At 67.4% G+C, this 26,000-nt stretch overlaps 3 protein-coding genes across 7 annotated transcripts; 2 read left to right on the top strand and 1 right to left on the bottom strand.

The window, feature by feature from the left end:
- Positions 1-35: 35 nt before the first annotated feature.
- Positions 36-9,380, bottom strand: CAMTA2 (calmodulin binding transcription activator 2). Of its 4 annotated transcripts, XM_085564207.1 has the most exons (23): positions 9,235-9,380; positions 8,010-8,099; positions 7,831-7,931; positions 7,351-7,418; positions 7,135-7,270; positions 6,530-6,601; positions 6,259-6,448; positions 5,685-5,825; positions 4,555-5,279; positions 4,348-4,471; positions 4,135-4,272; positions 3,822-3,946; positions 3,280-3,479; positions 3,069-3,147; positions 2,667-2,901; positions 2,173-2,342; positions 1,882-2,102; positions 1,359-1,563; positions 1,197-1,268; positions 1,079-1,099; positions 701-930; positions 542-616; positions 36-409 (listed from the first exon to the last, which is right to left on the bottom strand). In XM_085564207.1, exons 2-23 carry the CDS (start codon positions 8,038-8,040, stop codon positions 346-348), a joined length of 3,423 nt encoding a protein of 1,140 aa, XP_085420333.1. In that variant the 5' UTR covers positions 8,041-8,099; positions 9,235-9,380; the 3' UTR covers positions 36-345. The 4 variants fall into 4 exon arrangements, with proteins under 4 accessions (XP_085420333.1, XP_077645627.2, XP_085420335.1 ...); XM_077789501.2 differs by having other exon boundaries at positions 542-843; XM_085564209.1 differs by lacking the exon at positions 1,079-1,099 and having other exon boundaries at positions 701-843.
- A 589-nt stretch (positions 9,381-9,969) lies between these two features.
- KIF1C (kinesin family member 1C) lies at positions 9,970-20,170 on the top strand. The gene is made up of 22 exons (XM_085564210.1): positions 9,970-10,052; positions 12,537-12,660; positions 12,909-12,985; positions 13,053-13,232; positions 13,315-13,380; positions 13,777-13,955; positions 14,039-14,150; positions 14,366-14,443; positions 14,523-14,588; positions 14,677-14,755; positions 14,831-14,909; positions 14,992-15,113; positions 16,557-16,669; positions 16,776-16,855; positions 17,043-17,118; positions 17,209-17,288; positions 17,373-17,467; positions 17,742-17,825; positions 18,105-18,267; positions 18,347-18,404; positions 18,627-19,238; positions 19,384-20,170. Exons 2-22 carry the CDS (start codon positions 12,555-12,557, stop codon positions 19,882-19,884), a joined length of 3,006 nt encoding a protein of 1,001 aa, XP_085420336.1. The 5' UTR covers positions 9,970-10,052; positions 12,537-12,554; the 3' UTR covers positions 19,885-20,170.
- Positions 20,171-20,315: 145 nt separating this feature from the next.
- PCOLCE (procollagen C-endopeptidase enhancer) lies at positions 20,316-25,943 on the top strand. Of its 2 annotated transcripts, XM_077789502.2 has the most exons (8): positions 20,316-20,541; positions 21,080-21,188; positions 21,865-22,123; positions 23,449-23,573; positions 23,853-23,989; positions 25,089-25,333; positions 25,477-25,650; positions 25,737-25,943. In XM_077789502.2, exons 1-8 carry the CDS (start codon positions 20,411-20,413, stop codon positions 25,877-25,879), a joined length of 1,323 nt encoding a protein of 440 aa, XP_077645628.1. In that variant the 5' UTR covers positions 20,316-20,410; the 3' UTR covers positions 25,880-25,943. The 2 variants fall into 2 exon arrangements, with proteins under 2 accessions (XP_077645628.1, XP_085420342.1); XM_085564216.1 differs by lacking the exons at positions 20,316-20,541; positions 21,080-21,188; positions 21,865-22,123 and adding an exon at positions 22,154-23,213.
- Positions 25,944-26,000: the final 57 nt, after the last annotated feature.

Below are 26,000 nucleotides of genomic sequence, written 5' to 3'. Positions count from 1 at the left end.
GGGTCCCTCGCCACACGCGAACCCAAAAGCACATCGGGGCTTTCATTCCCGCTTCCTCGCTTTTTAATGGAACTCTGTACAAAGGACCCACGCGGGGCGGGGGGCAGTGGGCATGCGGGGGGGGTACAGGGGCGAGTGGGGAGGGGGCGCGGGGCGGCTCCTGCCCCTCCTGGCCCTCCGCACGAGCCCTCAGGGGACACCCAGACACGCCTGGGGGGGCAGGGGGCGAGCTCCCCCCATGCCTGGGATCCCCCGTGAGGGGGGCGGCAAGGGTCCCCCATTGCCTGGGTCCCCCGTGGGGGCGGGAGTGGAGCCCCCCCAGCGCCCGGATCCGCGGTGGGGGGGTCACGAGGCCAGGCCCCGCGTCTGTAAACTGTCCACCTCCTTGTTCTGCTTCAGCTCCTCCATCCTGGGCGAGGGAACGTGAACTGGGGGGAGGCTCGGGCTCCTTCGAGACTCACCTGCCTCCAGCCGGCCCCGTGTGACACCTCCCGGCTCCCCCCGGTCCTCTCCCCGCGGTGCCTCTGTGACATCCCCGTACCGGTGGCGGCAGCGCCGCAGGAACCTCATGATCTTCCGGGCTGCCTGGTCCTGCTTGAGGGTGAGGAAGGTGCTCCTGGGGGGAACGGAGCGGAGGGTGAGGACCCCTCTGCCGCCGGCACCCCGCGTCCCCAGCGGCCCCCGGTGCCCCTGGCCACACCGGTGCTGGCGGAGGCTGCGGAAGCGCTGCTGGATGAGCACGGCCGCGCGCCGGCGCCGCTGGAATCGCTTCTGCTCCGCGTAGCTCCGGAACTTGCTCTGGATCAGGATGGCGGCCTGCGTCATCCGCTGGAACAGGGCGAACTGGGGGGACAGGGGGACGTCGGCGTCGCAGCACCCTCGGACGGGGACTCCCACGTCACCCCAGCACACCTGTGGCATCTGCTCGAACTGGGGGAACAGAGGGGATACACCCCAAATCCACTCCAATATCCCCAGGCAAGGACCACCATGTCCACGTGATCTGGACCCCGGGCACCCAGAGCCCTCAAAACAGCACCAAAAACCTGGGTGACCCCCCAACACTCCCCCCCGTTACCTTCAGAGCGATCCAGGTCAGCTTGTGGGGCAGAGAGAGAGGGTTAGGGGGGCTCTGGGGCGCCCGGGGGTGCCCCGGAGGGGTCCGTGGGGGTTTTGGGCCCCCCAGACCTCAGTACCTGCTTGTACTTGCGGTAGCAGCGCTGGATGACGGCGGCAGCCAGCTCCTGCTGCTCCTTCAGCCGGCGGCCCTGGGGGCAGTCAGGGGGTTGGGGGCTCAGCAGTGCCCCGGGGGGACCCGGGGGGGTTTTGGGGTGCCAGGAGCTGGGGGGGTCACACACCCGGTACTTGCGGAAAGCGCCCTGGACAAGACGCGCGGCCTCGTAGAGCTCGTGCTGCTCCTGGTCGCTGAGGGTCAGCAGGGCCACGGCGCCGCCCTCGCCCCGCGCCCCCCCGGAGGCGTTCAGGAACTCAGCCCAGCCCGCGGCCGAAGGCGGGGGCGGCCGCTCGGGGACCCCCGGGGACCCCCGTGAGGCCGCCTCCGCTCTGGGGAACACACAGCACACGGGAGGGTCAGGGGCCGAGGGCTGGCAGCCCCCGGGAGGAGGGGGAGACACGCAGGAAGGAATTTGAGCGTCCCCAGGAGGATGCTGCAGTGTCCCCGCAGCCTGGGATTTGGAGGATGTGGGAGACCCCCACCACGGAGTGTCACAGGACGTACAGGACCCTCCCAACGGGACACTGCGTGTCCCAGGCCATGGGGTCCCCCAGAGTATCCCGGGCTGTGGGATCCCCCCGAGCACCCGGGGTGACCCCCACAGGGAGCTGGGGGGGCCCCTGCACATCCCCCAGCCCCAGGAGTACCTGTTAGCAGGTGCGGGGGGACGGTCAACGCTCTCTAGGTACGTGGCCAGCCAGGCCATGGCAGCACCAAGCCCTGCTGGCCCCGGTGTCCCCGTTGTCCCCGGGGTCCCCCCCGCTGCTCCCAGTGCTCCCAGTGCCCCCGGTGGCCCCCCCGGTGCCTCCTGCTTGATGCGTTCAGGGGTCGCCTCGATGATCTGCCGCGCCAGTGTCACCACCTCGGCCTGGGGACGGGGGACATCGGCACTCTCCTGCACCAAGGGTGTCCCCAGCCCCGGCTGTCCCCGCCTTTACCTGCAGGGTGTCAGAGGGCAGGGCCAGGGCATCCTCGGGGGGGCTGGGGGGCACTGCCACCCCCCAGCTGTCCTCCTCGCAGGGACCAGGGGGGCCGGGGGGCAGCGGGACAGAGCCAGGGCCCTCCGAGAGCCCAGATGGGGACGACAGGCTGCTGGCTGTGCTCAGCCCTGGGGACAGGGGGACATGCAGCGGGGGTTTAGTCCTGCAGGGACACACCCCGAGGAGAAGGGGGGACATGGCAAGAGGACAGGGGACAGCATGGGGACACACCAGGGACACAAAGAAGGTGGGCAGGACAAGGGGGACATGGGGATGCACAGGGAACGCAGGAGGGGGGGACAAAGATCTTGGAGGGGGAACTGGGGGGACACAAAGATGCTGGGGGAGGACAGGGGACATGGGGAGGACACGGGGGAAAGGCTGGAGGGGAGCAGTGATGCCCTGGGGGCACACAAAGGGCACAGAGAGGGAACAAGGTGCCAGTGCCATACCTGTGTCGGGGCTGGCAGAGAGCGGGGAAGGGATGCGCAGGCCAGGCAGGTGACAGCGTGGGGACACGGGTGACATCTGCAGCTCCTCGAGGCGGGCGACCAGGGCCAGGTGGCCGCGGGCACGTGCCAGGGCCAGCGGCAGCCGCCCCAGGGTGTCGGGGACGGCCAGCGCCCGCCGGTCCCAGCGGCACAGCCGCTCCGCCGCCTCCCGGTGCCCCAGGGCACACGCCCACATCTGGGGACACCGAGGCACGTGTCAACACCGCGTCCCCAAGGCGTCTCTATCCCGAGATGCCATCCCTGTACCCCTCTGAGACGCCGCCCTGCGTGCCATCCCCTCGGCACCGCTGTGTTCCCACCCCTGCCTCGCTGTCACCACCGATGTCCCCAGTGTCCCCTTACCAGAGGGGTGCAGGAGAAATGGTCCACGTTGAGGGGGTCGATCTCCTGCTCCAGCTCCAGGCTCTCAACCGCCAGCGCCCTGCAGGGACAGGAAGGGACACGGGCGGGAGGGGGTCACCTCTCCTCAGGCACACTGCTTAGGGGGGTGCCCATCGCCATCCCCGCCTCATGCCAGCGAGGTCCCCAGCTGTCCCCCGGCGTCCCCGCTCACCTCCAGCGCCGAAGAGCCTCCACCAGGCTGGCGTAGCCCTGGGCGGCCGCCAGGTGCAGCAGCGTCATCCCACGGAACGTCACCCCGTGCGCCAGCATCGAGGTCCCCGATGTCCCCAGTGACGTCCCCGACCAGCCCGGCCGGGCCATCATGGCCTCGCAGATGGCCACCACCCGTGCCTCGAAGGACAAGCCCGGCCCCTGGTGCCGGGGAGCCCGTCAGGGGACGCCAGGGCACACGGAGAGGGTGGCACCGGGGGCGGGAGGGACTCTGCGAGGCGGCAGGGCACAGCAGAGGGGGACAGTGACCAGGGAACCACAGGCCACTGCGGGACACAGCGGGGACATCAGGGAACATCAGGAGACCTTCGTGAACGTGAAGGACCGGGGGGGCCCCAGGGGACACCAACGGATTCCGGCAGGTACAGGGGATGCCAGGCAACGCCACGGCACATCAGGGACCATCGGGGACATCAGAGCAGGCGAGAGGACACGGGGAGCTCCAGGGCCCAGGCGCTGACCCGGGTGTTGGGGTGGCCTCACCTGCTCGGGGGGGGTCTCGGAGGGGCCCCCCCGTGGGGGCGGAAGGGGTGCGGGCGGGGGCAGGGCCCCCAGACGCGTCTCCAGCTGCTCCAGTCGCTCCAGGATGGACAGACGGAACTGGGCCTCTGGGAGAGAGGGGAGCTGAGGGTGAGGGGGGCACCACAACAGCCCCAACCCCCAAGAGCGTCACCCCACAGCGCTTGGCGTCGCCACAACGGGACCCCGAAAGGAACCCGGGCATTTGGGTGCCACCCCCCGGGGGCACGAGCAGCTTTGGGGGGGGTTCAGTCCCGTTCTGGGGGTCCTCACTCACCGTCCAGCGCCAGCCAGTCCAGCTGCGCCCCGGGAGGGCCCCGCGCCGCTCCCCGAGCCCGGTACTCGAACGGGGCCGCGGCCGAGAGCAGCCGGGGGGGACAGGCCACGCGCAGGGCGGCCACTCCGGCCTCGTGGGCTGCGGGGGGACACAGGGGTGTCAGCGCCGCGGGGAGGGGGCACGCCGGCGGGACCCCGGCTCGGGGACACTCACGGGGGCAGTAGCAGCGCAGGACGCCCGGCTGGACCAGCGCGGCCGGAACCGAGGTGCGGTCGAAGAGACAGGAGTAGGCACCGGGGTCGCCCCACGGGCCCGTGATCAGCACCTTCACCCCGCCCTGGGGGGACACGGGGTGTCAGCGGGGACCCCCGGCGATGGGAGGAGAGGGGCCGAGGGGGGAGCACCCCCCGAAGCGCTCACCTCGGGGTACGACCACTCCGGGGAGAAATCGGTGATGGCCACAGGGGGGTCGCTGGGGGGGCCCGTGGGGGAGGAGGGGAGGTGGGGGGTGTGGGGGGGCTCGCGCAGGTTTGGGGGGACCCCCGTGTCCCCCACCAGCAGCTCGGGGAAGGGCAGGGGGAACGGGGGCTGGGGCAGGGGGGCGGCACTGAGTTCACAGAGGGGGTCCTGGGGAACCGCGCCCTCTTTTCCCTCCTGCTCCTCCTCTTCCTCCGCCTCCTCCTCATCCTCCTCCAGCTTCGGGGCCGCGACTGGGGGTGGGGGGGGCGCGCCGGGGGGCGCCTCGGCCTCGCAGCCGTAGGTCTGCCCGCGGCGGGGGCTGTTGAGGAAGCAGTCGGGGTCGAAGGCAGCCGGGGGCGGCGGGGCGGTGGGACAGGTGCCCTCGGGGGTCACCAGGTGCTGGCTGGGGGTCAGGCCCAGCGGCTGCTCCGGCCCCCCCGGCGCTGCCCCCCCGCCCAGACTGGCCACCACCAAGAGCGGCAGCCCCCCGGCGGGGGGGAACGGGGGGGCCCGGGGCCCCTCGGGGGGCGCCGTGCCCCCCCCCAGGCCTGGGGAAGGCTGGGTAGTGTCAGGGGAGGAGGGGGCGGGTTTGGGGGGGTCCCCCGGCGCGCCCCCCTCGCCCCCCCGCTCCACTTTGGGGGAGATGATGCGGTGTTTGGTGCTGCTGCACTTGTGGCCGGGAGCGCCTGCGGGGGGCAAAGGGGCAGCGTTAGCAGGGCACAGGGAAGGTTTGGGGCACATTTCGGGGTGGCAGGGGGAGTCTGGAGGAGAATCTGGGGAGGTCCCAAAGAGATTCAGGGTGTTCAGAATGACCAGGGGAATTTGGGGTTGTCCCGAGGGGTTTGGGGTGGTTCCACGTGGGTCCAAAGGACACTCTGGGGTCCTGAGGGGGTTCTGGGTGCTCCCAAGGGGGTTCAGGGTGTTGCAGTGGTTTTGGGGGGATCCCCGGGAGGGTTCAGGAGTAGCCCAGGAAGAGATGGAAGGTCTGTGGGAGGTCCCAGGGGGATGGGAGTCCCGGTGGGGTCCCCAGGGGTTTGGGGGTCCCCGTGAGCTGGAGGAGCCCCACGGGGTTCCGGGGGGTTCTGTCTCACCCAGCCCCCCGGCGCAGAGGCAGGCGTGGGTGCGGGGTGGCGGCCGGGCCTGGTGCCGCTCCAGGACGTGCTGCACCAGCTGCTCCAGGGACAGCCCGGGGGCAGCCCCCCCGTTCCCGCAGCCCCACTTCACCCCGTGGACTGCGGGAGAGGGGGGAAAATCCCTCAGGAACAGAGCTGTGCGGTGCACTCTCCATCCAGCCCCCCAAAAGAGCCCGCACACCCCCTCACCCCACCCCATCCTGTGGGAATGCTAGCACAACTTTCCTCTCTAAGAAGGTTTGGGGTGTCCTCCTCAAACCCCCAAAAAGGCCTCATGCTGCCCCAATTTTAGTTCACCCCACAGGAAAAGGGAAGCAAAACCCCACAGGTGTGTTTGGGGGCATCCCCCCCAACTCCCAGCCCCACTTTATCCTGCAGACTTCCAAGAGGGCACAACAAATCTGCCAAAAAAGAGGATTTAGGGCGTCTCTCCCTCCCCCCCAAAACGCCAAGCCCCAACCCCACTCCTCCCCACGACCCGTGGGGTGAAACCCCCGAGGGAAAGGCTCCGGGGCAGCCCCCACTCACTCACACATGGGGCGCAGCTGGGCCACCAGCTCCTCCTGGGACCACTTGAGCCACTCGCGGGGGTCGGCGGCGGCGGCGCAGATCGGGGGGGCCCCGGCGCAGAGCGGGGGGCTGCAGAGCCGGGGGGCGCAGGGCCGGCCGCACTCCTCCATGGCCGGCACGTTCAGGTAGTGCACCAGGACGATGTCGGGGTTCTGGGGGGCACACACGGGAGCTCTGGGGAGGGGCCGGGGGGTCCCGGCGGGCCTGGGGGGGGTCCCGGTGCCCCCCGTTACCTGCAGCAGCCAGTAGCAGCGGCGGTGGAAGGTGGGGACGATGGACGAGTGGACGTAGCAGCCGTAGAGGCACTGGGGGGGACAGCACGGATTGGGGGAGCCCCCCGACACCGACCAGAGCCCCAAATCGGTCTTTGGGGGGGGGTCGCTGCATCCTGTGGGTACCTTGTACCCAAGCACAGCCAACCCCAGGCTTTCAGCTGCCTGGCTGGGGGAGCCTGACACCCCCAAAGTGCCCCCCGAGGGATCCCCATCACCCTCAAACCGCCCCGTGCTGGTCCTGACACCCCCAGAGTCCATTTTGGGTTTCTCCCAGCACCCCCAAACCACCAACCAGGGAGCTCCCAGCGCCCCTAGACACAAAACTGAGGATCTTGGACCACCTAAAACACCCACTGGGTGTGCCTAGCATGTCAAAGCTGTCCCCTGAGGGCACCCAGCACCCCCTGACCCCCCTCCTGTGTGTCCTGACACCCTCCATTCCCTCCACACACATTCCCAGCTCCCCATACCTGAACCAGGGGCAATTTCATGGAAAGGGCTGATTTTTTGGGGGGCATCAGGCATTTTTGGGGGGAGAGGGGTCTGTTTTGAAGACCTCCTACCTCCACTCCCTGCACCTTCAGCTTCATGTGGTCCTCACGCGTCGTCTTCCCATCCTTGCGCTTCTTCCAGCAGTACCCGTCCTTGCGGTACTTGACCTTCTTCCGGTTGTACAGGATCACCGAGCCGTTCTGCGGCCTGGACATGGGGTCAGGGGGCCGCCGGGAGCCCCCCAGGGCCCCCCTAGCCCCCCAGGGCACCTCCCTGGGCCCCCCCACCTGGTTTTTGGGGAGCACGAGAGCCACTCGTCGTGTTTCTCAAAGGTGATGAGGTACGAGGCGATTTCCTGGGGGGACAGGCGGCCTGTTTGTGTCCCCTGTCCCCCACCCGCTGTGTCACCCATTGTTCCAGCCCCGATGACACGCTGCCTCGACGTCCCCCTGTCCTGCCACTTCCTTACCCTGCCCCCCATCTTCCCCCATCCCCAGCCAACCCCTTTCCTGTGTCCCTTTAACATCCCTTCCGTGTCCCCACATGCTCCACGTCCCTTCCATCCCCATTCCCGCGTCCCCACATGCCCCGTGTCCCCTCCGCCCCCATTTCCACCTCCCCACATCCCCTCCTGCCAGCCCCCCAATGTCCCCTCCGCCCCCATTTCCACCTCCCCACATCCCCTCCTGCCAGCCCCCCAATGTCCCCTCTGCCCCCATTTCCACCTCCCCACATCCCCTCCTGCCAGCCCCCCACGTCCCCCGCACCTCGTTGGTGTTCCAGCGCAGCTGCTCCTTGGGCAGGACGGGACATTTGGGCAAACATTCCACCAGCTTCCGTGGCAGGAAAACCTTCAGGTGGCTCCTCTCTGCCGGGTGGAGGGCTCAGTGTCCCCGCCGCGCGTCCCCCCCGTGCCCCCTGTGCCCCCCGTGCCCCCTGCCCTTACCAGAGACCTCGGGGGGGTCCTTGCTGCTCATCTCGGAGCGCCTGCGGGGCCCTCAGGGCTCCCCTCGGGGGGCACAGGAGGGGCTGGAACCTGTGGGGACCCCCCAAAAACAGCTGATGGGGTGGGGGGACAGCGGGATGGCACCGGGGGGAACATGGGAGCGGAGACCCCAGAACTGTCCACAGCACCGGCCCCTGTTACACCCAGGAGCTCTGCCCCATATCCCATGCATCCCTGCCCCATATCCTGTGCATACCTGCCCCATTGCATCGTGTGTCCCTGCCCTACAACCCCACACGTCCCTTCCCTATAACCCCACACGTCCCTGCCCTACAACCCCACACATTCCTGCTCCATATCCCCACACGTCCCTGCCCTACAACCCCACACGTCCCTACCCCATATCCCCACACATCCCTGCCCTACAACCCCACACATCCCTGCTCCATATCCCCACACATCCCTGCCCTACAACCCCACACGTCCCTGCCCTACAACCCCACACATCCCTGCTCCATATCCCCACACATCCCTGCCCTACAACCCCACACGTCCCTGCCCTACAACCCCACACATCCCTGCTCCATATCCCCACATATCCCTGCCCTACAACCCCACACATCCCTGCTCCATATCCCCACATATCCCTGCCCTACAACCCCACACATCCCTGCCCTACAACCCCACACGTCCCTGCCCTATAACCCCACACGTCCCTGCCCTACAACCCCACACATCCCTGCCCCATATCCCCACACATCCCTGCCCTACAACCCCACACGTCCCTACCCCATATCCCCACACGTCCCTGCCCTACAACCCCACACGTCCCTGCCCTACAACCCCACACGTCCCTACCCTATAACCCCACACATCCCTGCCCTACAACCCCACACGTCCCTGCCCTACAACCCCACACGTCCCTACCCTATAACCCTACACGTCCCCGCCCTATAACCCCACACATTCTTGCCCTATAACCCCACATATCCCTGCCCCATATCCCCATACATCCCTGCCCTATAACTTCACACATCCCTGCCCTACAACCCCACACGTCCCTCTCCACTGCTCCCCACATCCCTGCCCTATGAACCCCCCGCGCCCCGCCACTGCGCCCCACATCTCCGCCCCACATCCCGCCCCACACAACGGAACCCCCCCCTCCCCGCCCCACACCTCCCGGGCCCCGCCCTCGGCCCCGCCCCGGCCCCCCCGGCCCCACCTGGCGCCTCAGGGCCGCCGCCGCCGCCGCCGCCCCCGCCCCCGCCGCCCGCCGCCATCTTCCCGCCCGCCGCGGGCCAGCGCCGCCGGCGCGTGACGTCAGCGCGCAAGGGGCGGGGCAGCGCCGCCGGCGGGGGCGTGGCCAGCGCGGGGGCGTGGCCGGGGGGCGGCGGGGGCATTCGGGGTCGTGTGGGCGGGGAGGCGCCGGAAGATGAATATTTTAATTAAACAGCGCCGGTCCCTCGCTGGCTGCTGCTTTTTTTGAGAGCGCGGGCGAATTCACACCGTTGAGGCTTGCCTACGCCATAAACTCGACAGTTAGTACCGCCAGTTCTACTCTAGGACTGCGCAGCCACGAAATAAGGTTTTCAGTTGTATGGAAAGCACCATTAGGATTGGAAATAAAAGTTCTTGAGGCGACTTTGTGGCCATTTTGAGGATTTGGGGGCTTTCTGCAGCCGTTTTTGAACGAAAAAAGATGTAGGGAAACCTAAATAAAAAAAAAGAAAGAAAAAAACTAAGAGAAAATGGAAAGGACCATTTCGCGAGAAGAAGATAAGTGCGTGAGGAGGAAATGGAGAAAGCACAACCCTGAAGGAAAAAGGAGAGAGAGAACACAGTGAAAATCCTGAGGTGAGAAAGCCCCCCCGGCGGTGGGGCTCCTGGGCACGGCGTTGCCCTTTTAAGAAGGGGCGTGGCTTCGCGGGGCAGGCCCCGCCCCCGGCCCGCCCCGCCGGGCGCGGCCGCAGCCCCGGAGCCGCCGCGGAGCCGCCGGGCCCGGAGCGGCGGCGGCGCGGGGGATGCGGCACCGCGGGGCCGGTGAGCGCGGGGGCTCCGGGACGTGCCGGGGCTTGGGGGGCAAATCCGGAGGGGCGGCTTGGGGGGGGTCCCGGGAGCGTGGGAAGGGGGGTGAGGGGCATCCCGGGGAGCTGGGGGCGGGTCTGGAGAGGCTGCGGGGTGGTTTGGGGGTGCTGGTGGCGGGGCTCGGGTGCCTAAAAGGCGGGTTATGGGGGGTTTGAGGGGTTAGAGGGGTGTAGGAATTGGGTTTAGGGCAGTTTGAGGGGTTAGAGTGGGGTAGGAATTGGGTTTAGGGCAGTTTGAGGGGTTAGAGGGGTGTAGGATTCGGGTTTAGGGCAGTTTGAGGGGTTAGAGGGGTGTAGGAATTGGGTTTAGGGCAGTTTGAGGGGTTAGAGGGGTGTAGGAATTGGGTTTAGGGCAGTTTGAGGGGTTAGAGTGGGGTAGGAATTGGGTTTAGGGCAGTTTGAGGGGTTAGAGGGGTGTAGGATTCGGGTTTAGGGCAGTTTGAGGGGTTAGAGGGGTGTAGGATTCGGGTTTAGGGCAGTTTGAGGGGTTAGAGTGGGGTAGGAATTGGGTTTAGGGCAGTTTGAGGGGTTAGAGGGGTGTAGGATTCGGGTTTAGGGCAGTTTGAGGGGTTAGAGGGGTGTAGAAATTGGGTTTAGGGCAGTTTGAGGGGTTAGAGGGGTGTAGGAATTGGGTTTAGGGGACCTATAGGGGGTTTAAGGGGTTAGAGGGGTGTAGAAATTGGGTTTAGGGATTTTGTAGGGGGGTTAGAGGGGTGTAGGAATTGGGTTTAGGGATTTTGTAGGGGGGTTAGAGTGGGGTAGGAATTGGGTTTAGGGGACCTATAGGGGGTTTAAGGGGTTAGAGGGGTGTAGAAATTGGGTTTAGGGATTTTGTAGGGGGGTTAGAGTGGGGTAGGAATTGGGTTTAGGGGACCTATAGGGGGTTTAAGGGGTTAGAGGGGTGTAGAAATTGGGTTTAGGGATTTTGTAGGGGGGTTAGAGGGGTGTAGGAATTGGGTTTAGGGATTTTGTAGGGGGGTTAGAGGGGTGTAGGAATTGGGTTTAGGGGACCTATAGGGGGTTTAAGGGGTTAGAGGGGTGTAGAAATTGGGTTTAGGGATTTTGTAGGGGGGTTAGAGTGGCATAGGAATTGGGTTTAGGGGACCTATAGGGGATTTAGGGGGTTAGAGGGGTGTAGAAATTGGGTTTAGGGATTTTGTAGGGGGGTTAGAGGGGTGTAGGAATTGGGTTTAGGGGACCTATAGGGGGTTTAAGGGGTTAGAGGGGTGTAGAAATTGGGTTTAGGGATTTTGTAGGGGGGTTAGAGGGGTGTAGGAATTGGGTTTAGGGGTCTTGTAGGGGGGTTAGAGTGGGGTAGGAATTGGGTTTAGGGGATCTATAGGGGGTTTAAGGGGTTAGAGGGGTGTAGGAACTGGGTTTTAGGGATCTACAGGGGGTTTAAGGGGTTAGAGGGGTGTAGGAACTGGGTTTAAGGGATCTACAGGGGGTTTAAGGGGTTAGAGGGGTGTAGAAATTGGGCTTAGGGGTCTTGTAGGGGGGTTAGAAGGGTGTAAGAATTGGGTTTAAGGGACCTATAGGGGGTTTAAGGGGTTAGAGGGGTGTAGGATTTGGGTTTAGGGGATCTATAGGGGGTTTAAGGGGTTAGAGGGGTGTAGAAATTGGGTTTAGGGGTCTTGTAGGGGGGTTAGAAGGGTGTAAGAATTGGGTTTAGGGGATCTATAGGGGGTTTAAGGGGTTAGAGGGGTGTAAGATTTGGGTTTAGGGTGAGCGCAGGGTGTTAGGAGCAGGTGTGGGGGAACTCTAGGGGAAGCTGAGGAACCTCAACGTTCCCGAGCAGGTAAGCAGCAGGTGTGGGGGGGTTTGGGGGTGGACAGAGGGAGGTTGTGGGGTGGCCTGGGTGTAGAGCCAGGTTTAGAGAAGCTGGAGCGGCGTTCGGGGGTGTCTCGGGGCGCAGAGGTGGATTTAGGGGTGCTGCAGGGGGTCCATTGGGGTCTCTCGAGGTCGTGGGGTCGCAGCCCTTGTTTTGTGTGGTGGGGGGGCTCAGCCCCGGGGGTGGGCCGCCCGCATTTTGGGGGGGTCAGGGGCGGGGTAAGGGGTGTCATGTGCTGTTTGTGCTGACCTGGCGTCACCTGGCAATGGGGGGGGGAGATCCAGGGGGGCTTCTCACCCCCCTCTTCCTCTCTCCTCACCCCAAATCCCACCCTTTGCCCCCAGCCCTGACCTTTGACCCCGCCAGAGTGCCTCGGGGGTGCTGGGGGGGTCGGGCTGGGGGGCTCTTTGGTCACCCCCTCCCCCGGCACCGCCCCGGGTTATTTTTAGGGCTCTCCTTGGGCGGGATTGAGGCAGGGACGCGGAGCCGGGGCCCCCTTCCCACCCCGCAGCCCCGGCCGGGAGCTGCCGGGGCGGTGGGCGTCGGCGGGGGTCCCGCGCGCCGGGCAGAGGGGTCCCGGCGGGTGACGACGTTCCTCTGTCGCGACAGGGTGAGGCTGTCGCGGGCATGGCGGGCGCCTCGGTGAAGGTGGCGGTCAGAGTCCGGCCCTTCAGCGCCAGGGAGAGCAGCCGCCAGGCCAAGTGCGTCATCCAGATGCAAGGGAACACCACCTGTGAGTGAGTGGGGGGCGCGTGGGACGGGGGTCCGCAGAGGGAGCACCCCCAGGGCCGGGGGGACCGCGGTGGGACCCCCCCCGCCCCGTCCCCGTCCTTGTCCCGTGCTGGCCTCGGGCCCGGAGGACCAGCTGCCGCCGGGCTAAAAATAGCAACGGCGAGGTTTTTGGGGGGGGTGACGGTGCTGTGGGGGTTGAGGGTGACGTGGGGGGGTCACCCCAACGCCGCCGTCACCTCCGCACCCCAGGCATCACCAACCCCAAGCTCCCCAAGGACGCCACCAAGCACTTCACCTTCGACTACTCCTACTGGTCCCACACCTCGGTGAGTGCCGGCCGGGCGCGGGGGTCCCGCGGGGGGCTCCGGGGGTCCCTGACTCGCTGCCCCGCAGGAGGAGGACCCCAACTTCGCCTCGCAGCGCCGGGTGTACCAGGACATCGGGGAGGAGATGCTGGCGCACGCCTTCGAGGGCTACAACGTCTGCATCCTGGCCTACGGCCAGACGGGCGCCGGCAAGTCCTACACCATGATGGGGCGGCAGGAGCCGGGGCAGCGCGGGATTATCCCGCAGGTCCGGGGCCTGGGGGGCTCCCGGGGGGCTGGGGAAGGGCTGCAGCCCCCCGCAGCCCCGGCTCAACGCCGCTCGCCCGCAGCTCTGCGAGGATCTGTTCGCCCGCGTCGCTCGGGAGGGGTCGCCTGAGCTTTCTTTTTCCGTGGAGGTGAGGCAAATCTGGGGGTTTGGGAAGGGGCTCGAGAGAAAAAGAAAAATCCTTTTTCTCTGGGGAGGTGCTGAGGGGGGTTTGGGGGTTCAGAGCATGGCCCCTGGCTTGCAGACCCCTCCCCAGGCAATTTGGGTGTTCAGCTCTTGCAGACTCACCCCACACCCCCCACAGCAGTTTGGGGGTTCATCTGCCACCCACCCCAACATTTTGGGGGCTCAGCCATCCCCCACCCAGCGCTTTGGGGGCTTCCCCCATCACCATTTTGGGGATTCCTCCCCCCACACCCCAATCCGTTCGCCCCCAGTTTGGCTCTTTCCCCACCGCGGCTTTGCGGTTTCACCCCCGACCCCCACGATTTTCGGGGGCTCTTCTGACGGCGCTGGGGCCCCCCAGGTGAGCTACCTGGAGATCTACTGCGAGCGGGTGCGGGACCTGCTGAACCCCAAGAGCCGGGGCGGGCTGCGGGTGCGGGAGCACCCCCTGCTCGGGCCCTACGTGCAGGACCTGTCGCGCCTGGCCGTCGCCTCCTTCGCCGACATCGCCGACCTCATGGACAGCGGCAACAAGGCCAGGTGAGGCACGGAGGGGCAGGGGGGCACCCCCCACCCCCAAACGCCCCCCCAGGCACCGAGGGTCCCGCCGAACCGCCCCGCAGGACGGTGGCGGCCACGAACATGAACGAGACGAGCAGCCGCTCGCACGCCGTGTTCACCATCGTCTTCAGCCAGCGCCGCCAGGACCCGCTCAGCGACCTCACCACCGAGAAGGTGAGGGCAGCCCCAGAGCCAGCCCCTAAACCCCGGCTTTGGATCACCCAGAAATCACCCCCTGCAATCCCCCGAGTCCCCCCAAAAATCCTTCAGTGGGCAATCAGCCATTCTCTCCGCTCCCTCAAATCAGAATTCCCCCAAATCCCCTCAAACCCCCATTTCCCCCCAGAATTCCCTCCTAGATCCCCCCAAACCCCCCTGCTTCTGCCCAGGTGAGCCGCATCAGCCTGGTGGACTTGGCAGGCAGCGAACGCGCCGACGCCTCGGGGGCCAAGGGCATCCGCCTCAAGGTGAGCCGTGACCCCCTGCGCCCCCCAAAAAGAGGGGGTGACCCCCAGAGCCCTTCTGAGCCTCGCTGCCCCTCCCCAGGAAGGCGCCAACATCAACAAGTCCCTGACCACTCTGGGCAAGGTCATCTCCGCCCTGGCCGAGGCAGTGAGTCTGGGGGTCACCCCCTCCCCGCGCCCACCCTCGGGGGTCCCGTCGATTTTTGGGGAGACCCCACAACCCTCCCCCTCCCCAGCAGACCAGCAAGAAGAAGAAGCCGGATTTCATCCCGTACCGGGACTCGGTGCTGACGTGGCTGCTGAAGGAGAACCTGGGTGGGTTGGAGGGGGCGCGGGGGGCGCGAGGAGGCGTTTTGGGGGGCACGGCCCCCGCTGACGGCGTCCCCGCAGGCGGGAACTCGCGCACGGCCATGATCGCGGCGCTCAGCCCGGCCGACAGCAACTACGAGGAGACGCTGAGCACGCTGCGGTGAGCGAGGGGCTCCGGGGGCTTTTGGGGAGCTGCGGGGGGGGGGGTCCCAGCCCTGATCCTGCCCCTTTTGTCCCCCCAGCTACGCCGACCGCACGAAGCAGATCCGGTGCCACGCGGTGATCAACGAGGACCCGAACGCGCGGCTGATCCGCGAGCTGCGGGAGGAGGTGACGCGGCTGCGGGAGCTGCTCAGTGCCCAGGGTGAGGGGCTGGGGGGCTCGAGGGGATTTAGGGGCTCTGAGAGGCTCTGGGAGCTGCTCAGTGCCCAGGGTGAGGGGCTGGGGGGCTGTGAGGGGATTTAGGGGCTCTGAGAGGCTGCAGGAGCTGCTCAGTGCCCAGGGTGAGGGGCTGGGGGGCTGTGAGGGGATTTAGGGGCTCTGAGGGGCTGCAGGAGCTGCTCAGTGCCCAGGGTGAGGGGCTGGGGGGCTGTGAGGGGATTTAGGGGCTCTGAGGGGCTGCAGGAGCTGTTCAGTGCCCAGGGTGAGGGGCTGGGGGGCTCAAGGGGATTTAGGGGCTCTGAGAGGCTGCAGGAGCTGCTCAGTGCCCAGGGTGAGGGGCTGGGGGGCTGTGAGGGGATTTAGGGGCTCTGAGAGGCTGCAGGAGCTGCTCAGTGCCCAGGGTGAGGGGCTGGGGGGCTCGAGGGGATTTAGGGGCTCTGAGAGGCTGCGGGAGCTGCTCAGTGCCCAGGGTGAGGGGCTGGGGGGCTCGAGGGGATTTAGGGGCTCTGAGAGGCTCTGGGAGCTGCTCAGTGCCCAGGGTGAGGGGCTGGGGGGCTGTGAGGGGCTTTAGGGGCTCTGAGGGGCTGCGGGAGCTGCTCAGTGCCCAGGGTGAGGGGCTGGGGGGCTCGAGGGGATTTAGGGGCTCTGAGAGGCTGCAGGAGCTGCTCAGTGCCCAGGGTGAGGGGCTGGGGGGCTGTGAGGGGATTTAGGGGCTCTGAGAGGCTGCGGGAGCTGCTCAGTGCCCAGGGTGAGGGGCTGGGGGGCTGTGAGGGGATTTAGGGGCTCTGAGAGGCTGCGGGAGCTGCTCAGTGCCCAGGGTGAGGGGCTGGGGGGCTGTGAGGGGATTTAGGGGCTCTGAGAGGCTGCAGGAGCTGCTCAGTGCCCAGGGTGAGGGGCTGGGGGGCTGTGAGGGGATTTAGGGGCTCTGAGGGGCTGCAGGAGCTGTTCAGTGCCCAGGGTGAGGGGCTGGGGGGCTGTGAGGGGATTTAGGGGCTCTGAGAGGCTCTGGGAGCTGCTCAGTGCCCAGGGTGAGGGGCTGGGGGGCTGTGAGGGGATTTAGGGGCTCTGAGAGGCTGCAGGAGCTGCTCAGTGCCCAGGGTGAGGGGCTGGGGGGCTCGAGGGGATTTAGGGGTTCTGAGAGGCTCTGGGAGCTGCTCAGTGCCCAGGGTGAGGGGCTGGGCAGGATTTGGGGTCCTGAGGATGGAGTTGAAGGGGTCTATGGGATCTAGGGGTCAGAATTAGAGGATTCTGTAGGGGGGATGGATTTGGGGTCTTGGTTGCAGAGAGGTTTTGGGGGGAGAAGCGATTTGGGGGCAGAGGGGGTTTGGGGGACAGCGTGGGGGGTGCAGCTGTGGTGCTGGGGGTTTGATGTGGGGGTGCAGGAGGCAATACCCCCCCCACCACCGAGCCCCCCATCTCCCCCCAGGTCTCCCCGACACCCCCGTGTCCGGCCCCGCTGCCACGACGTCCCCCACCCTCAATGGGGACCCGGGGCTGGAGCCCCCCCTGGGCCCTACTGAGGCCATGGAGCGCCTGCAGGTGACCCTAAAACCCCTTCCAGCCTCTCCCCCCATCCACCGGGATCCGTGACCCCCTCCCCAAAACTTGAGGACCCCTCCCCACCCACAATTGTTGCTCCTGCCAGGAGACGGAGAAAATCATCGCGGAGCTGAACGAGACGTGGGAGGAGAAGCTGCGGAGGACGGAAGCCCTGAGGCTGGAGCGGTGAGGGGGGGGCCCCACCACGACCCCCAAAATGTCCCCCAACACCCCCAAATAACCTGAACCTGCCCAGCCTCACCGCGGTCAGCCCAAACGCTCTTGTTGCAGCCCCCCCAAATCTCACCCCTAAACTCCCCCTGACCCCCTCCAAAGCCGTCTGGGCCCCCCCAAATTCCCTGTGCCCCCCCAGGGAAGCGCTGCTGGCTGAGATGGGGGTGGCTCTGCGGGAGGACGGCGGCACCGTCGGGGTATTCTCCCCCAAAAAGGCAAGTCGGGGCTGGGGGGGCCGCACCGTGAGGGTCCCCCCCGCAACCCTGACTCTGGTTTTTAATTTTGTGCCCCCCTCCCCAAAAAAGACCCCGCACTTGGTGAACCTCAACGAGGACCCGCTGATGTCCGAGTGCCTCCTGTACCACATCAAGGACGGCGTGACCAGGTGAGCGGGGGGCTGTGGCACCCCCAAGCCCCCTCGGGGCCCCCCCAGGCCCCACAATTTGCCCTGTGCCCCCCGCTCCTGCAGGGTGGGCCAGGTGGACGTGGACATCAAGCTGTCGGGGCCGTTCATCCGGGAGCAGCACTGCCTCTTCCGCAGCCGCCCCGACCCCTCGGGGGAAGGTACGCCATTCGGGGCGGGGGGCGCCGCATTTTGGGGTGCCCCCCTCGCCCAGCCCCATCCTGGCACACCTTAATTGCTGTTTCTCCCCTGCTCCCTCCCCCAAATGCTGCCACTGGAGCAGGTCACCACGGCCCCCCCAGGTACCGCTCCCCCCGTGCCGGTGGGGCAGGGAGGGTCGTGGGGCTGGGGGGGTTTGGGGTGGGATTTTGGGGTTCCCCCGCCCCGGTTCAGCAGGGGGGTGACTCGCCCTCCCCTTGCTGTCCCCTCCTGAAGTTGTGGTGACGCTGGAGCCGTGTGAGGGGGCCGAGACCTACGTCAACGGGAAGCAGGTGACGGAGCCGGTGGTGCTCAAGTCGGGTAGGGACCCCCAAAGCCCTCCCAGGTCTCTGTGTGTCTCCCCAAAATCCCCGTCCAAGTCCCTGCGGCTCTCGCTTGATCCCTCCCAAAACCCTCGCCGTGCCCCCCAAATTCCCTTCAACCTCCCATGAACCTTGTGTCACCCCCAGATTTTCTCTCGAGTTCATTTTGACACTCTCACACCCCCATTTCCCACCCAAATCCCCCAAAACTCCCCGTGACCCTGTCCAAATCTCCCCTAAACCCCGCCGTGACCCCTCCAACCCCCTCCCAAACCAGGCCACCGCCTCATTTTGGGGAAGAACCACGTATTCCGCTTCACGCACCCGGAGCAAGCGCGGCGGGAGCGGGAGCGGGGCGCGTCCCCGGGGCCGGCCCCGGACTGGAACCTGGCGCAGCGGGAGCTGCTGGAGCAGCAGGGCATCGACATGCGCCTGCAGAGGTGGGGACGCGCCCGGGGACACCGGGCTCCGCCCTGGGGGTGCCTGGGGGGCTCACGCTGAGCGTGTCCCCCCACCCAGGCTCCAGGAGCTGGAGAACCAACCCCAGCTGGAGAAGGAAGTGTCGGAGCGGCCGCAGGTGAGGGGGCTGGGGGGTCGTGTGGGAATCCGGGCTTCCCTGGGGAACTCTGCTGTCCCCCGAGCGTCCCAGGGATAGTCCTGGCTGTCACAGGTGACCCCCGGCTCCTCTGGCTCCCCTTCACGTCCCACGACCGCCCTGGGTGTGTCTCGTGGGTCTTCCCGGGTGCGTTCTGGGTGTCCCTCGTGGCTCTCACGTCCCCCCAACGTGTCCCCCCGGCAGCCCCCCGCCACCGAGGACCCTCCGTGCTACGAGGCCGGCTGGCGCCTGATCTCCTCGCTGCGCCAGGCGCTGCCGGCGCCCGCCGTGCGCTCGGTGCTGCGCCGGGCCGGGCTCCCGCTGCCGGCGCCGGGCAAGCGCCGGGAGCCGCTGCGCGTCTACCAGATCCCGCAGCGCCGCCGCGGCTCCCCGACCCCGCCGTCGCCGTCGCCGTCGCCGTGGGTGACCATGGCCGACCTGAAGGCGCAGGCCGTGCGGGAGCTGAGCCTGGAGGTGGCCCTGCGGGAGCCGCGGCCGGCGCGGCGGGAGCTGGAGGCGCTGAGCCTGGCGCGGCTGCGGGAGCTGTGCCGCCGCCACGGCAAGCGCGAACCCACGGAGCGCGACGGCTGGCGCGCCGTGGCCGGGGACGTGTGGGACGCCGTGGGCGGCGGCGAGGAGGACGAGGGCGGCCCCGGCGGCCGGCAGGCGAGCGAGGTGGAGGGGCTGCGGCTGCACCTGGACAGGCTGGCGGGGATCCTGCGCGAGGTGAAGCGGCAGAACAGCGCCAAGGACGAGCAGATCCGCGCCCTGCGCGACCGCGTGGGGCAGATGGAGCGCGTCCTCCCGCTGCCGCCGGTGAGCCCCGCGGCCTCCCGTGGCACCCCACCACCCCCGAGCGCCGCAACACACTTCTCCCATCCCCGGGCGCCCCCAAATGTCCCTCGCACCCCACAGCACCCCTCCCCAGACTGCTCTGACCGCCCTGTCCTCCCCTCCTCAGGACGATGGTGACGAGGCCGAGCCGCCCCCCCAGGAGCCGGCCCCGGACCGCCCCCAGCCCGGCACGGAGCGGGGGTCGGGCTCGGCGCCCCCTTCGCCCCCGTCGGCGGCGGCGGCGCGGCTGTGCCGGCTGATGGAGCAGGACCCGGCGTTCCGGCGGGGGCGGCTGCGCTGGCTGCGCCAGGAGCAGGCTCGGCTGATGGGGGGCGGCCCGCAGCCCCTGCAGCCCCCCCGCCGACCCCCGCGCTTCCACCCGGCCCCCCAGGACTCCAAGCTGCGCTTCCCCTTCAAGAGCAACCCCCAGCACCGCCTGGCCTGGGGGAGCGGCGGGGACTCCCCCCAAGCCGACAGCAGCCCCCCGCCGCCGGCCCCTCCCGCGGGGCGTCCCCGCCGGGGGTCCCTGGACGGGGGGTCCCCACCGCCGCCCGTGGGCGCGTCCCCACCCCGCGTCCGCCGCCAGCGCTCGGCTCCCGACCTGAAGGCGCGGGGCCCCATCCCGTAGGGGGTGTGGGGTTTTGGGGACGCCCCCTCCCCCAAATGGACAATCACGGCCTCCCCCCACCCCACAACCGGGGGTCTCCCTGCCGGGGGGGGCCCCCAGCTGCTGTCACACTGCCCACCCCCCGCGTGTGTGTGTCTGTGGGAGGGGCCCTCGGTCAGGAGGGCCCCCCCTTCTTACAGGGGAGTCCCTAATTAATGGCGATCCCGCTCATTAAAAAGAAGCGTCTCGTTTTTGGGGGTCTCCCCCACATTCCGGTGCCTCCTCTCTGCTGGCCCCGCCCACTCCAGCCTGGCAGCCGCGGGCCACGCCCACGGCCACGCCTTTTGGGCGGGGCCGAGCAGCGTCTCCGCCCCTTCCATTATAGGTGTGTGTTTATATATGGCACCGCCCTTTGGGCGTGTCATCAGCAGGCCACGCCCCTTCCCGCTCATTCCGCCCCCCCATCCCTCTCCGTGCCCCCGGTCCCGGCCCCGTTTGCCCGGTCCCGGCCCCGTTCCGGCCCCCTTCGCCCCTGCCCGGCCTCGCCATGAGCCGCCTCGGGCCGCCGCCGCTGCCGCTGCTGCTGCTCGGGGCGCTGGGGGCTCTCAGCCCGAGCCCGGCCGCGGGGCAGGACCCGGCCCCGAGCCCCCAGCCCAGCCCCCGGCCCAACGCCAGCAGGTAACGGCACCCCCGGCAGCGCACGGGACCCCCGGGACGGGACATGGCTCGGTGGTGTCCCCCGGAACGCGACGGGACCTCCCCCCGAACGTGGCACCGGGCAGGGCTTGGCCCGGGGCGGGATGTTCCCGGGGCGGGATGTTCCCGGAATGGGATATTCCCGGGGCGGGATATTCCCGGGGCGGGATATTCCCGGAATGGGATATTCCCGGGACGGGATATTCCCGGGGCGGGATATTCCCGGGACGGGATATTCCCGGAATGGGATATTACCGGGACGGGATATTCCCGGGGCGGGATGTTCCCGGGGCGGGATATTCCCGGGACGGGATATTCCCGGAATGGGATATTCCCGGAATGGGATATTCCCGGGACGGGACCCCCCCGTGCGCACCGGGAGCTTCCCGCTGCTCGGTGCAGAGCCACGAGCCCCGGGAGTGCCCCAGGACTCCCCGGAACAGCCCGGGACCCCTCTCCGGGGATCCGCGACCCCCGGGCTCGGGTTTCCCCCGTTCGTGACCCCCCCGTGTCCCCCCAGGCCGGTGTTCCCGTGCGGGGGGGACCATCGCGGGGAGTCGGGGTTCATCGCCAGCGAGGGCTTCCCCCGGCATTACCCCCCCGGCAGCAACTGCACCTGGACCATCACGGTACGGCACCCCAAAACCCCCGGGGCACCCCAAAACGCTGCGGTTCCCCCCGGCCGTCCCAGCTCCTCCCCCTCCCGGTGTCCCCCGGTGCCACACGGGTGAGGGACAGGCGATGACACCCCAAAATGTCATCTGCGGGACATGTGGTGACATCCCAGATGTGCTCCCTGCTCCCTGAGGGCCGGCCGGGTGGTGACACCCCAAAATGTCATCTGAGGGACATGTGGTGACACCCCAGATGTGCTCCCTGCTCCCTGAGGGTCGGCCAGGTGGTGACACCCCAAAATGTCATCTGAGGGACATGTGGTGACACCCCAAAATGTCATCTGAGGGACATGTGGTGACACCCCAGATGTGCTCCCTGAGGGTCGGCCAGGTGGTGACACCCCAAAATGTCATCTGAGGGACATGTGGTGACACCCCAAAATGTCATCTGAGGGAGATGTGGTGACACCCCAGATGTGCTCCCTGAGGGTCGGCCAGGTGGTGACACCCCAAAATGTCATCTGAGGGACATGTGGTGACACCCCAAAATGTCACCTGAGGGACATTGGTGACACTCCAGATGTGCTCCCTGCTCCCTGAGGGCCGGCCAGGTGGTGCCACCCCGACGTCCCCAAATCCCCGGCCCCTGCCGCTGCCCCCGGCCGGGTGCTGACCCCGCGGTGTCCCCCAGGTCCCCGAGGGCCAGGTGGCCACCCTGTCCTTCCGCGTCTTCGACCTGGAGCCGGACCCGCTGTGCCGCTTCGACGCGCTCTCGGTGTTCGGGGGCCACGGCCCCGGGGCGCCGCTCCTGGGGCGCTTCTGCGGCACCTTCCGCCCGGGGGCCCTGCGGGCGCCCCAAAACCGGCTCCGGCTGCACATGGAGAGCGACGGCGGCACGGCCGGCAGGGGCTTCCTGGCCTGGTTCAGCGCCGGCAGCCCCCCGACCAACGGTGGGTGAGAGAGGGGCCGGGGGGAGACCCCCTCCCCAAAAATAAAAGCAGCGGGGAGGGAGCACCGCCGGCGGGGAGCAGGGAGAATCCCGCGGGGACGCCCCCAAAACCACCCAGAGAGAGCCCTGGAAGTGAGGAGAACTCCAAAACCCTGCAGGAGCGGCCTCAAAGTCTTGTGGAGACCCCAAACTCCCACGGAGACCCCCCAAAAGCGCGTGGGCTGCGAGGCCAAAAGCCCTTCCAGGAGTGAGGTGGGAAAAGCGGCGAGGGGGGAGCTGTGAAATGGGGAGAAGTGTGAGGAGAAACAGTGGGAATGGGGAGAAAGTGGGGATGGGAAAGGAGGGAAAGGTGCGAAACCGAAAACAGGAGAAAATTGGGGAAAATAGGGGAGAAAAAGAAAAAAAAAACAACAAAAACAGGGAAATGAAGGAAAAGCGTGAGGAAGAAATGGAAAAGGGTGGAGAGGAAATGGGGGGAAAGTGTGAGGAGAAAACAGGGAAATGAAGGAAAAGCGTGAGGAAGAAATGGAAAAGGGTGGAGAGGAAATGGGGGGAAAGTGTGAGGAGAAAACGAGGGAAAAGTGCAAAGGAAGAACCGAGGGGAAAGGTGAGGGGAAAAGGAGAGGAAAGCGTGAAAGGAAAAGGAGAAAAATAAGACAAAAATTTTAAAAATTAGGGGGGAAAACTGAAAAGAAAAATTTCAAAAAACTGAGAGGAAAAATGAGTGAGAAGAAAGGAAAAGTTGGAGGGGAAAAGCCAGAGGGAAAAATGGGGCAAAGTGTCAGGAAAAAAATGAAGGAAACTGTGGCACAAAATGGAGGGAAAAGCTGAGGGGGAAAGGGGGGCAGGGAGACCCCAAAACCCTCTGGAACACCCCCAAATCCGTATGGAGACCCCCCAAAGCCACACGGAACACCGTGTCCACCAAAAATCCCTCGGAAAACCCCAGAGACAGCCCCAAAACCGCCGAGGAGACCCCCGGACCCCCCCAATCCAGCCCAACCCTTTTGCAGGGCCCCCCCAGGGACGGCGGCGTTCGGGGGTCTTTAATAAACCCCATTTTTTCGGGGAGTCCTGGCACTATTTTGACGGTGAGTATGGACCCCCCCCCAAATTTACAAAAAACATTCCGGGGAGGGGTCTCACTCCCCAAATTCCATCTCCTCCCCCAGTCCCAGGGTGGTTTTGGCGGAGCCCCCCCCAGTCTTCCCCCCGAATTTTGGGGGTTTCAGGGACAGAGAGGAGACGCCGGCGGTGTGGGGATGGAAGGGGGGGGTGTCCAAACGTGTCTGTGCCCCCCAAAAATGTGACCCCACCGCCCCCCAGAGCACCAGTTCTGCGGCGGGCGCCTGGAGAAGCCCCAGGGGAGCCTGAGCACCCCGAACTGGCCGGAGGAGAATTATCCCCCCGGCATCAGCTGCTCCTGGCACATCGTGGCGCCCCCCGACAAGGTTTGGGGGGCCCGGGGTCGTTCGGAGGCGTCAGGAGCATTTGGGGGATTGGGGTGGGGGTCAGGAAGGTTTTGGAGATGTTGGGGAGGGGTCTGGGTGAGCCTGGGGGGGTTTGTGGGGGGAGAGGAGGGATTTGGGGGAGGTCAGAAATCCTTTTGGGGGGCGGGTGAGGAGAGAGCGGGATGGTTCGGGAGAATTTGGGGAGGGGTCTGGAGGGGTTGAGGGGTGCGGGGGGTGCGGGGCCGGGGGTCTGAGCCCGGTTTGGGGTGGGGGGCGCAGGTGGTGGAGCTGCGGTTCGGGAAGTTCGACGTGGAGCCCGACCCGCACTGCCGCTACGATTACGTGGCCGTGTTCGAGGGGGGGGCGCGGGACGACGCGCGGCGCCTCGGCCGCTTCTGCGGGGAGGAGACCCCCGGGTGAGCCCCCCCGGGCCCGGCCGAGCCCCCCACAACCTGCCCCAACCCCGCCTGGGCCCCCCAAACCCACCCGATCACTCCTAAACCCACCCTGAGCCCCCCCAAACCGCCACGACAGGGATCCGGACCCCCTGAGCACCCTCAAAACGCCCCTGGGACCGCCCCAAACCCCCCCGGGACCCCCCCAAACTCACCCTGAACCCCCCCAAACCCACCCCGAGCCCCCCCAAACCACCCTGAGCCCCCCCAAACTCACCCTGAGCCCCCCCAAACTCACCCTGAGCCCCCCCAAACCACCCTGAGCCCCCCCAAACCGCCACGACAGGGATCCGGACCCCCTGAGCACCCTCAAAACTCCCCTGGGACCGCCCCAAACCCCCCCGGGACCGCCCCAAACCCCCCCGGGACCCCCCCAAACTCACCCTGAACCCCCCCAAACCCACCCCGAGCCCCCCCAAACCCACCCTGAGCCCCCCCAAACCGCCACGACAGGGATCCGGACCCCCTGAGCACCCTCAAAACTCCCCTGGGACCGCCCCAAACCCCCCCCGGGACCCCCCCAAACTCACCCTGAACCCCCCAAACCACCCTGAGCCCCCCCAAACCCACGCTGAGCCCCCCCAAACCGCCACGACAGGGATCCGGACCCCCTGAGCACCCTCAAAACTCCCCTGGGACCGCCCCAAACCCCCCCGGGACCCCCCCAAACTCATCCTGAGCCCCCCAAACCACCCCGAGGCCCCCCAAACCCACCCGAGCCCCCCCCAACCCACCCTGAGCCCCCCCAAACCACCCTGATAGGGATCCGGACCCCCTGAGCACCCTCAAAACTCCCCTGGGACCGCCCCAAACCCCCCCGGGACCCCCCCAAACTCACCCTGAACCCCCCCAAACCACCCTGATAGGGATCCGGACCCCCTGAGCACCCCCCAAACCCACCTGGGACCCCCTCAAACCCACCCGGCACCGCCCCATACCCCCCTGAGACCCCCCCAAACCCCCCTGAGACCCCTCCAAACCCATCTGAGACTCCCAAAAAACCCACCTGGGACCCCCCCCGGTGCCCCCCTGACCCCCGGTGCCCCCCGGTGCCCCCCAGCCCCATCGTGTCCAGCTCCCCGGAGCTGCTGGTGCAGTTCGTGTCGGACCTGAGCGTCACCGCCGACGGCTTCTCGGCCACCTACACGCTGCGGGAGCGGGGCAGCGCCCCCGAGACCCCCGCCCAGAAGCCCCGGGGGGGGGGCAAGGGGAAGCCGCCCCCCAGCCCCCCCACGGCCGCCCCCTGCCCCCAGCGCTGCCGCCGCGCCGGGACCCTCCAGAGCAACTTCTGCAGCAGCGACTTCGGTGAGAATCCCCCGGGAGCTCCCCGAAACCTCCAGGGGGAAACTGAGGCACGGAGTGGAGCCCGGGCACCCCCGAACCCCCCGGCCGCGGGGGTGTCGGAGGTTTTGGGGTGCCTGACCCCCGCCCCGTTCCTGTGCCCGCAGTGCTGACGGGGACGGTGAAGTCGGTGTCGCGGGGGCCGCCGCAGGAGCCGGGCTGGGCGGTGGTCTCCGTGCTCGCCCTCTACAAGTCGGGGGGCCTGGGGGTCCCGCAGGCGGCCAAGGGCGCCGCGCTGCGCCTGCAGCTGCCCTGCCGGCCCTGCCCCGCGCTCAAGAAAGGTGCGTGTGCCCGGGGGGCGCCCGCGGGGGTCTCCGCGCCCGCCCCCCGCCCAGCTCCTGACGCCCCCTCCCCAAATCCCTTCCAGGCTCCAGCTACGTCCTGATGGGGCGGCTGGGGGCGGACGGGGCGGCCCTGCTGCCCCCCGACGCCTTCGTGGTGCCCTACCGCCCGCAGCAGCAGCAGCTTTTGGGGAACCTCAGCAAGCGGCCGTGCCGGGGGTCCCCCTGAGACCCCCGCCCCACGCCGGGGGGGCGCCCCCCGCGCGTTCGCAAATAAAGGGTGCAGAGATGGAGCGTGTCCGCCACGGTTCTGGGGGGGAGCCCGCCCTGCGTGCGCGCGAAGGTTCTGG

This window comes from Lonchura striata, chromosome 32 (genome assembly GCF_050655825.1).
Source record: "Lonchura striata isolate lonStrDom1 chromosome 32, ASM5065582v1, whole genome shotgun sequence".
NCBI lineage: Eukaryota > Metazoa > Chordata > Aves > Passeriformes > Estrildidae > Lonchura > Lonchura striata.
This window is presented reverse-complemented; position numbering and strand designations above follow the sequence as displayed.

Excerpts from the sequence above, each read along its gene's own strand:
- KIF1C (XM_085564210.1), top strand. The coding sequence starts at position 12,555 with ATGGCGGGCGCCTCGGTGAAGGTGGCGGTCAGAGTCCGGCCCTTCAGC. Across the intron at positions 13,956-14,038 it reads GACAGCGGCAACAAGGCCAG|GACGGTGGCGGCCACGAACA; the intron begins GTGAGGCACGGA and ends ACCGCCCCGCAG. Across the intron at positions 14,444-14,522 it reads CCAAGGGCATCCGCCTCAAG|GAAGGCGCCAACATCAACAA; the intron begins GTGAGCCGTGAC and ends GCCCCTCCCCAG.
- CAMTA2 (XM_085564207.1), bottom strand. The coding sequence starts at position 8,040 with ATGAGCAGCAAGGACCCCCCCGAGGTCTCTG. Across the intron at positions 6,449-6,529 it reads GCTGCTACTGGCTGCTGCAG|AACCCCGACATCGTCCTGGT; the intron begins GTAACGGGGGGC and ends TGTGCCCCCCAG. Across the intron at positions 2,103-2,172 it reads TGCCCTCTGACACCCTGCAG|GCCGAGGTGGTGACACTGGC; the intron begins GTAAAGGCGGGG and ends CCCCGTCCCCAG.
- PCOLCE (XM_077789502.2), top strand. The coding sequence starts at position 20,411 with ATGAGCCGCCTCGGGCCGCCGCCGCTGCCGCTGCTGCTGCTCGGGGCG. Across the intron at positions 20,542-21,079 it reads CCCCGGCCCAACGCCAGCAG|GCCGGTGTTCCCGTGCGGGG; the intron begins GTAACGGCACCC and ends GTGTCCCCCCAG. Across the intron at positions 23,990-25,088 it reads TGCGGGGAGGAGACCCCCGG|CCCCATCGTGTCCAGCTCCC; the intron begins GTGAGCCCCCCC and ends GGTGCCCCCCAG.